Raw genomic sequence first — 9,935 nt, 5'->3', positions numbered from 1 at the left:
GCCCAGAGTCAGAGAGACTCTTAATAGTAGCCTAGAAAGGGGCTAAGAAGTGGGCTCAGAAGGTGGGCTGAAGAGATGTCCCAAAGGTGAGAAGAATCTTTTGCTTGTTTGGATTTTTGCTACTGTAGAAGGGCTTAAGTTTTGTTTGTTACTTGGCCCTAGGGCTCAGGCACATCTCCAACACACAGGTGGGTGGAGAATAGAGTAGACCTACTTTGGGGAATGAAACTGAAGCAGAGAATGCCTGCAGTGCAACTGTTTGCAATTGGAAAAAAAAAACCAAAAAACAGATTCTGTTTGGATGTAAACAGTCCCCTGCTATGCTAGAAACTCTAACACGGCAATATTGTGCTGGGGCATGAGATGCAGAAAGTGTTTATTAAACAAAGATCAAAAATAGAAAACAGCCCAATTTAAAAAATATTCAGTTTTAATTATTAAAGAAGTCCCATTTTTAAAAATCTCATCTGTGCCTTTGCTAAATGCCCACTAACATGCAGGACAGCAAGATGTTATTAGTTCTGTGATAAACAGTATTTTCCAGGAAGAAAAAAAAATGAATACCAAATGGAAATAGGTTATGCTCCAAAAGATTAGTCTGATGCCAGTACATACACTAAAGAAGGATGTTTTATTTGGCTTGACTAATGCTTTTCAGGCTTTGTGATGCTTTGCTTTACTAAGGTCCAAACCTATAAATACTTACTCATGCAAGGAGGAATAGAATCTAGCCCTATATATATATTTCTACCCTGAGTGGCAAAAACATATTATACAAGATCTAGATCCCTTACAGGAAAGAAGAGCACCATAAAACATCACTCACAGTTGAGCTATCTCAAAGTACTACTTGCCCAAAAGCAGGGATAGCAAAGCTTAGACTCGGCACCTTTTCAGCTGACATCTGAACTGCTGGCCCTGGCACAAAACAAGCCAAATGCTCCAGTGTGAAAGAAAGGGGGAGGGGGAAAAGAGCACTTTAGAGTAGCAGTAGAACCCATATCTAAATCATATATGGTCCTCTCCCCGTGCCCGCATATTAGAGCTCAAAGGTTATCACTTTGCTAGAGTCAAGTGTTTGGCAAGCAGAGGTTTCTCCAGATACAGATCATTCAGCTAAAGAGAGGATGATAAGACAAGTCACCTTAACGGTCAGGTCAGGATGTCAATATAATTTCATTTTTCAAATGCTCAAAATTAATTTCAAATACTTGGGGTAGAAGTGATTAGAGGTGTTTTTACAGTGAAGAAACTCCATTAAATTGATGCTGCCTTTACTGTAACTTCACTCTTTTAGCCAATTGACACTATCAGCTAGCTTGAAGAAAAATCCCTTTGGCTATCTTAATTCTCCTCTATCGCATGCTGCAGAAGAGACACAAGAGGCTTGGTGTTGTCACAGTCATGTTGCATCTGGCACTTTTGCTATTTTCAGTGTTTTTAATTTGCCCTTTGCAACAACAATCAATGTCACACCAGGACCCTGAAAAGCACATCTGTGAAAACAAGTTCTCTATCTTGCTAAAAATCCGAAAAACTATTTGGAGTTATCTCAAGCAGTACATATCCTTGGGCCTGCTTGACTACTTCAGAATCTCGTAACGCTGCTGATTCTCCCAAGTCAGTCAGTTACTGCAAACTCAGGTCCCAAGCATTTTAAAGCATTTCCAACTAGAGATTCCATCATATCTGGTGAAACTTGGCAAAGAAAAAAAAATGCTTGCACACAACTGGGGGGGGGAGGACGATGATTACTAACCAAAGGCATGGTGACTTCAATGTTTACAGGGGAAAAAAAGGCCAGTCATTCCCATGTACAGAATGGGAGTTACTAGAGAAGTGCCTGTCCTTACCTGCCAGTCCACCAAAGAAGAACTGACCAGGCTCCTCAAGGTGAGCAATATAAGTAACTAACTGTTGAGGATAGTAGGAGGCTGTGAGGGCTGAATTAAGCAAGTTCAGGGGAAAACAAATACTGGAGACAGTTAAGTTCAGAGGTAGTAGTAAGGCTATGTGTTTTCCATAACCCCTGGAGGAACACCTGGGCTGCTCTTACACAGTGCTTCTCCAGCAGAAGAAAAGTGCCACTGATGATAGCTGTGATGTTCTATATCTTGGGGGAGCACCCAGTCACCCACATATTTCTCATTTATATATGACTGTGATCTTGCATATACAGCATGCCTTGTAAGGTATCAGGGGAAAGGTTATGATCTGCTGAAAGTCATTTCTCTATCCATATCATTAATACATATGAAGTTATGAGAATTATGTTGTATGGTTGTCACTAAAACATACTGTAAGTTGGGGATTCAGTCAGATATTAGCTCCCCAGAGGCAACAACAAGGAAAGTAACCAACACTCAGGCAGGATGTGAAACAACCCATCAACAGCCATTGTCCAGCAAGGGACCTGCAATTCAATGACTCACCCACATGAGGCCACACCAGGGCAATTGCTTAACCTTGCCTGGAGACTCAGCAATGCCACACAGACATGCCTTGTGTTGTCCAAGCACATAGACTGAGGGTATAAAACAGATACAGTGGCCACATGCTTGGCTTTTTCTCCTGCTCCCAGCTATGCTGCAAGCACCAAAGACAGTGAGAAGACTGAAGATTCCAACTGAGGAGACTGGCCCAGATTTAAGGGACACATCTGTATATTAAGGACTGCAATATCCAGTGGGGTGAGAAAAACTGCTTCATCTAGTTGCTGCCCAGTCCAATAGGGTTGAGAGTTTAGACTGTGCACTTATATTTTATTTCTCTTGGTAACTAACTGACTTTTTGCCTATCACTTAAAATCTATCTTTTATAGTCAATAAATTTAACTGCGTATCTCTACCAGTGAGTTTTTATGAAGTGTGTGGCAAATCTGCTCAGATTTTGCAAAGGCTAGTGTATATTCACTTTACATTGAAGTTGTAAACCAATTAATAAATTTGCACTACTCATCTTGAGCAAGACGGTATATTCCTGGTGTTCAGTGCTGGGAGGGATTTGGCTATGATGCCTTCTGTGTGTGATTCATGAGTGGCTCTGGGAGCATTCATGCCATAGAGCTGGGTTTGGGGCTCCACATGCATTTGTGCTGAGTGAACACAGTGCCTGGAGAGGTTTGCGGCTGGTCACTAGCAAGGTAGTGCGAGAGACAGCCCAGGCGGGAGAGTTAAGGGGGCACAGTCCCACAATCCCAGGCTGCACCCCAGGGATTCCATCACAATGTTAACAACCATTTCCCAGTCAGCACCTGCAGCAGTAGCAACGGGTAGGAGACAACATGATTGCTAAATAGAGGAATTTTAAACAAGTGGGAAGAAAAGAAGGGTAAGGAACAGGAAAATATGACATTCAAATATAGCAATCCTCAGCAGCTGGACAATGCATTTAATTAAAACAAGCCTTTTCAGTCTGAGCTATAAAATTACCAATTGCATTTTACAGTACTAGGTGGTCCACTGACTACTGGAGTACTCGTGGAAGCCCTTTTTTGGGACTTTCAAAGTATTATTGTCTCAAGAACAGCATGAATTATCCAAGCACAACTATAAGCTGTACCAACTTCTGGACAATAGGAGGTAGATCAACAGGTGGCATAAACAATCACTGCTCCACTAAAGTCAATGAAATTAGGTGAATTTACCCCCAGCTAAGAATTTGTCCCCAGAACAGTTACTGCACTCAGGAAACCCTTGTAAAACAGCCAATTTCCAAAGAAACAAATAGCTCCATGCCCGAAGTATTTTCTGTAGATGATCCTAGTAAAATTTTCTTCCATGAACAAAAAGGTTCTGCTGCACCATCACACTTAAAAACCAAAAACATAAAGGGTCCAAGAGGCACAATGCAAGACCAGGTAAAGGGACATGGAAGCAAGAAGGTAATTCAAGGGGACATGGCAGTGCAAGGGAGAACAAAAAATGAGTAAGGCTAAAAGCTAAGCACAACATTTAAAAAAAAAATTTATTTAGATGAGGTCTCAAACATTTTTAATATGAATTTACAAACATTTCAAGTTAGTGCACAATATTGTGACAACCAAGAATGGGAAAACAGAACAGATAATGCTTGATTTTCTGATACCTAATACTATCACCTTGATCATACGCCCTGGTGTGTGAGGTGAGGGGGAAAGAAAACAGAACACTGGGGGGGAAAAAAAAAAATAAAGCCATGATCCATCTAATCTAACTTTCATTGGCACCAGACAACCATTCATAACCTGATATTTACAATGCTAGATACGCTATCAGTATGAATGGAAAAATAATTTGTCATCTCTATGTATGGTGAAGAAGATAGGTATGTATGACTGCCCTATGGCTTTTTTGAAGGTGCCAATGGAAGTTAATGTTTTTTCCCCCCAGAGGAAAGAGAGGAAATGTGTGAATCTTATAAGACAACTGTCAACAGCCTCTGATCTATTGAATGTAGGATATATTTCAATTCAGTACATGTTGTTGCAGATATTCTTCATGAAATGGAAAAGTTAATAAAAACAAAGATTTGAAATCTTTTTTAAATTAGTACATAGATTTTGAAATATTCAGGTGGGATCTTTTAAGGACCCAGAACAGCACAAAATAGTTTGTTTGAATGAGAAGGGACAATCTGGTAATTACAATATTCACTTTAACTTATATTTTCTGTGTAGTATTTTAGAGTAGGGTTCCCCTTCTGGAAGTTGTTTCAGACTTCATTCAAAGGCGGTTCAACTCATTCACCCTCCTGAATCTTTGCCCTCTTTGGATAGTCTGTGCCAGATGCTGCACTGCAAGTATTCCTACTGTCCAACAAACTGGCTTGATTGTAGTCCATTGCTACAACTGCTGGTTGGGTAAAATGAGTCTCCTATGTCTTCTTTAGCAGAGCATGCAATGCAGCAAAAGCAGAGGTAAATGGATGCATTACAATACCTGAGCCCCACTTAGACAACAATGGAGTCAGGCTGTTGGTACCTATAAAAAATTCTGTATTTAACAAATGCACACACACGCATTTAAAATTTAGAGTTAGTCAGTTATAGCATGTAACTCACCAATTTAATCGGACTGCCCTTCTAACTAGCTTTCTCCTTGAATGTGGTATAAAAAAAATTGAGAATTACCTAAAATTTATCTAGACATAAAAGTTAAGAATTTATCTCAGATGATGCACTGATGTCAACTATCAAGTCCAAAACCAAAATATCGTTTCTCACCCCAGCCCTTAAAAATTGTTTCTTGATTGCTTCTTTATGAAGTAAAAAGAGTGCCTCAAGTGGGTTGGTTTTTGTTTTTTAAAAGATATTTCTAATGTAAAAATTAGAACAAGCCTTGATTTTGTTCTAGCTGTAATCAACATTCTGTAGAACAGGAGAATGGGGGGGGGAGGGTAAAACATTATAAGAGACTGAAATCTAAGATGTAGTTTTCACAACCTTTGATTGTGAAAGGAAAGAATGTTTAGTCACACTGCTTAAAACTGAATTTTTTATTGTTTTGTTTTTATGAAAAAAAAATGAAAAGATATTCAAAGAAATATTCAATATTCAAACAGCTGGGAGAAAAGTTCCCTGTGTGAAGACAGCATCCCCTTCTCTCATTCAAGAATGAGGAAGATTTAAGCTTAATGTGATGTTACTATTCCATTTAGTTCTATAGTCTTCCAGCACGAACAGACAACACAACTTTTATTTCTTGGAGACCATCTTTACACATCATAAAGGAGCAATAAATAGCTCATGAAAAGAAATGTCTTCCTTTGCAGGTCACTCATAAGGAAAGCAACACCACCACACTTGTGTGTCTCCATCGGTGCCCTGCCATGGAAGCCTCACACTTTAACTTAAGTCTGGTCTATAACAGATATCCTGGCATAGCTATTTCAGTTAGGAATGCTATTTTTTTTTTTTAAATAAACTGAAATAGTTATACCTGTATGTGCTCCAGTCTGGATGCAGTTATAGCGGTACGAGAGATTATTTGCATGGGGAAACTACACTGGTATAAGCTTTTATACCAATACAACTGCATCCATACTAGGGCAGCTATACTGCTTTAACTACACTGGTAGAGTTAACAACCATTATAGTTAAGGTGAATACAATTTTTATTTTAGACAAGCCCTTACTGTAAAATACAAACTGTTCATCTGAACCCATTTAAGAGAACCCTCCCACACACATTTAACACTTCTGTATATGCTAGTAAGTTCTGACAGCTTCCTCAAATTCTTAGGAAAACTGCAAATTTGAGCCCAATCCTATTCCTGTTGAAATCAGAGGGAGTTTTGCCACTGACTTCAATAGGAAGAGGATCAAGCCCTCTGGTGCTTAACATAACAGCCGTTCCATACCCAGTACTAATAATTAGAATAATCTCTAACAGAATTAAGAGTCTGATTAAGATTACAAACTGCAAATCCAATCTCTAACAGGATGAAAAATATGTCTCACATGTTATATTTAGAGTACTCACATGGTAAGATCTGCAGTGAAGTAAAAACTGATCTGCTACATCTCAGAAATGAGAAGTCTAAAGAGAGATGTCAGAACAAATTGCATAAGCATAGAGTATTATCATTACAAAAAATGTATGAATGCCACAAGAGCTTCACTGGGAGCTATTATAGTATGTATTATTTGGTACACATTCTATGGAACTCATTTCCACTGTTTTTGCAGTTGGCTCAGACAAACCAGTTTTGATATGGTACAAAACACAGGACTTAGTGTGACTTATTAAATACTTGCAATTCTCCTAGAAAAGTTATCTATTTCCAGATCATGCTAGTACAGTCCAATGCTTTAACAGCTCTGTGCCAGTCACTATAAAATATAATATAGAATAGCAAGAATCCAAAAGGATGCATTAAAAATTAGTTTGCCTCCTAGGGTCCTCAAAACAATTAAAAAAATAAGAATAGCGAATGCATTAACAAAACCTTTCAACTAGCATACATTTGACCTAAGACTCAATATTCAGTCTTTGATCTTGTATATATAGGGGAATTTGCTTTTATTATAGTCATTATTATTATTATAACTGGATAGGTGCTTCCCCTCATGTACAGACAGAGCTGCTATATATACTGGTGGAAGAGCTCCTCCCTGCCTCAAATGGAATAAGCTCAACCAGGTGTACCTTCAGGGTTGCACCAGTCCAGTTACACTGAAGACTGTAATAATGGCAAATCCTTAATGTAGACAAGGCCTTCTTCTTGTGTTTTTGCACAAGGCTGTCTAAAACTCTTGTGGATTTAATCTATTGAATCCTGAGTTTGACTTGAATCCTCGATTTGTTAGAAGTGGTGCAAACTGTGTCCACCAAAACTCTGGTTTATCTCACTTGCATTGATGTGCATCCTTGTCCAGCTTTTATCTTTCATTTTGCCTGTAGATGACAAATCCTCCCTAAATGACAACAGCAAAATCTCATGCACATTCTGTTTTGTATATGAACAACTATCATTAGGAACATATTTAAGACAATTAGAGGTAAATTCTCCTGGTTTTCTTTCCCGCCCACCTGTGATTTCTTGGAAAGCAACATTCTTTACAAAGAGGAAAAACAGATTGCTGGGGGGCCTTAACATTACAACAGTATCAATAACTAATTTCTGTTGGGCAGCAGAACATCCCCAAAAAAAAAAAAAAAAAAAAGATACAAGTAAGGAACACATTTTTTTAATAATGCGTTCTGTTCTAACCTGCTGGAGCTTTGTTTACACCCTAAACCATGGTGCACCAGTCAACTACAGATTCTTAGTTGACTTTTAGCCAAAAAAATCTGTATGTGTGTGAAAATCTCAAGACTATTAGGAGTGAGGCCCTGTCTCAACTCGAGTGACATTCTGAGCATTGCTGCTCTTCTGCTTTCTGTGGTCTTTCAATCTGCCCTCCTTCCTCTTCCCCTTTGGATGCACAGCATGCATTGGCAGCACCCTGATGCCCCTGGCACCTTGTACATTTCTGCTTTAAAGCACAGACAGTGTGGGAGCATGTGCCACTGTTGCAAGCCCGGCACACCTGACTTTTATCATCCGTCCTGGGATTTTGAGGCCGCAGTGGAGCCTGCTGGTCACCCGCAGCCTGCAGCTGCCTGGTTGTGGATGGCTTCAACGGGGCCATCCACTTCATCCAGAGATTCAAGTCCACATCCCCCCAGGCCATGGTGGGGTCCTTGGCCGCCAGCCGCCTGAAGTCCTCGTCATAGTGCAGCCAAGAAGTGCCGCCGTAGGTGGCATGGAATTTGCGGATGACATCCAGGTATTTGAACATGGCCCCACACCTCTGGGGGTGCTTCTCGCACAGCACGCTGGCGTACACCAGGAAGGCGGAGACCCAGTGGTCCAGCGTGTCCCCCAGCCCCTGGCCAGGCTCGTGCTCCGGGGCCAGCTCTGTGTGGAGCAAGGAGAACAGGTCAATGAACTCCCCCCTCCAGATCCGCTCCTTGGTGGCCTTCGCCAGCTGGTAGCCCAGGGGTCTCCGCAGCCCCACGTAGGGACTCGCTGCCTCCGGGCAGGGCTCCCCCTGGGCGGCGGCCGGAGGCCCCGGCGAGCCGCTCGCAGCCTCCGGGCCCTGCGGCCCGGCCGGGCCTTCCGGGGCCGCCGCCAAGGCCGCCTGCCGCTCCAGCCACCGGGGGTTCACGTACACGGTCCTCAGCCGCGGCGCCGCCCCCGCCCTGCTGCCCCCGGGCCCCGGCTCCCGCGCCAGCCCGGCCAGCTCCCGGAAGATGCCCAGCGCGACGGGCAGGCCGCTGCCCTGCGCTCGGGGGGCAGGCGGGGCCAGGAGCGGGGCCAGGAGCGGGACGGGGGCGGCCCACGGGTGGGAGACCCCGGCAGGCCCCGCCGCGCTACCGGGCGGGGCCGGGAGCAGCCCCGCTAGGCCCAGCTCTCCCTGGGCGCCGCCGAGCACCTCCTCCCGCGGGGCCCAGCGGGGCAGGCCGGCCCCCGCCCGCTCCCGGGAGCCCCCCGCCTCTCGGCGCCCGGCCAGCGGCGCCCCCTGCGCCTGGGGGGGCCCCGGGGCTCCAGGCCGGCGCCGGCGGCGGCTCCTCCGCCTCCCACGTGGCATCGGCGCGGCTGGGGCGGAGGCGCCGCGGGAGGCGGCGGCGGCGGCTCCGGCTCCGGCCCCAGTGGGGAGGCGGGGCGGCAGGAGCCAGCCCACAGCCCCACGCAGGGCCGCCGGGGTGGGGCGGGTCGGTGCTTCCAGGGCCCTCCAGCCGCCCAGGCCAGCGCGCTCTGTCTCTGCTCCCCGGAACCCGGGCCCCGCCCCCGTGACCGGGACTCGCCGCCGTCCTCCGGCCCGAGCTGGGATTCGCCCTCCCCCAGTTTTACACACACCCCCCCCCCCAGACAACGTGCCCGCCCGCGTGCACACACCCACCCCCCCCCACCTGTGTCCCGGGGTCCCGTCGCAAGGCAGTTGCCCTGGACGCGGTCCCCCGCTTCACGCCCATCGCTTTCGGTAACCCGGAAGGGAAAGCGGGGCCGCAGCTCCGGCGTTGCCCTGGCGGTGTAAGCCGGTCCCCAAGGCTATTGTTGCAGTCAGGGGCTGTCTCTAAGGCCCCGCTTAGGCAAGCACGTGCCGGCTGAACTCAGTTTAAACACAATATAATGCATCCGATGAAGGGAGCTGTAGCTCAGGAAAGCTTATGCTCAAATAAAGTTGTGAGTCTCTAAGGTGCCCCAAGTCCTCCTTTTCTTTTTGCGAATACAGACTAACCCGGCTGCTGCTCTGAAACCTGTCAATATAGCTATGGGCAGACTGACCAAATTCCCAAATCGTGTCACAAGCCAAGGAACCAAGGGGTACACAAAGCAGCTATGTGGTAACATAGTTTATGATTAAAGAAAAGGAGGATTCGTGGCACCTTAGAGACTAACAACTTTATTTGAGCATAAGCTTTCGTGAGCGACAGCTCACTTCATCGGATGCATTCAGTTTATGATTG

At 44.8% G+C, this 9,935-nt stretch overlaps 1 protein-coding gene across 1 annotated transcript; it reads right to left on the bottom strand.

Annotated features, from left to right (window-relative positions):
- Positions 1-3,948: 3,948 nt before the first annotated feature.
- On the bottom strand, positions 3,949-9,312 carry LOC119848642 (collagen alpha-1(I) chain-like). Its single transcript, XM_038384711.2, has 2 exons — positions 8,012-9,312; positions 3,949-6,518 (listed from the first exon to the last, which is right to left on the bottom strand). Exons 1-2 carry the CDS (start codon positions 9,053-9,055, stop codon positions 6,504-6,506), a joined length of 1,059 nt encoding a protein of 352 aa, XP_038240639.1. The 5' UTR covers positions 9,056-9,312; the 3' UTR covers positions 3,949-6,503.
- Between the last annotated feature and the right edge of the window lie 623 nt (positions 9,313-9,935).

Source organism: Dermochelys coriacea, chromosome 1 (assembly GCF_009764565.3).
Source record: "Dermochelys coriacea isolate rDerCor1 chromosome 1, rDerCor1.pri.v4, whole genome shotgun sequence".
In the NCBI taxonomy this organism is placed as follows: domain Eukaryota; kingdom Metazoa; phylum Chordata; order Testudines; family Dermochelyidae; genus Dermochelys; species Dermochelys coriacea.
The sequence above is the reverse complement of the archived record's forward strand: the minus strand, read 5'-3'. Positions and strand labels throughout refer to the sequence as shown.

Excerpts from the sequence above, each read along its gene's own strand:
- LOC119848642 (XM_038384711.2), bottom strand. The coding sequence starts at position 9,055 with ATGCCACGTGGGAGGCGGAGGAGCCGCCGCCGGCGCCGGCCTGGAGCC.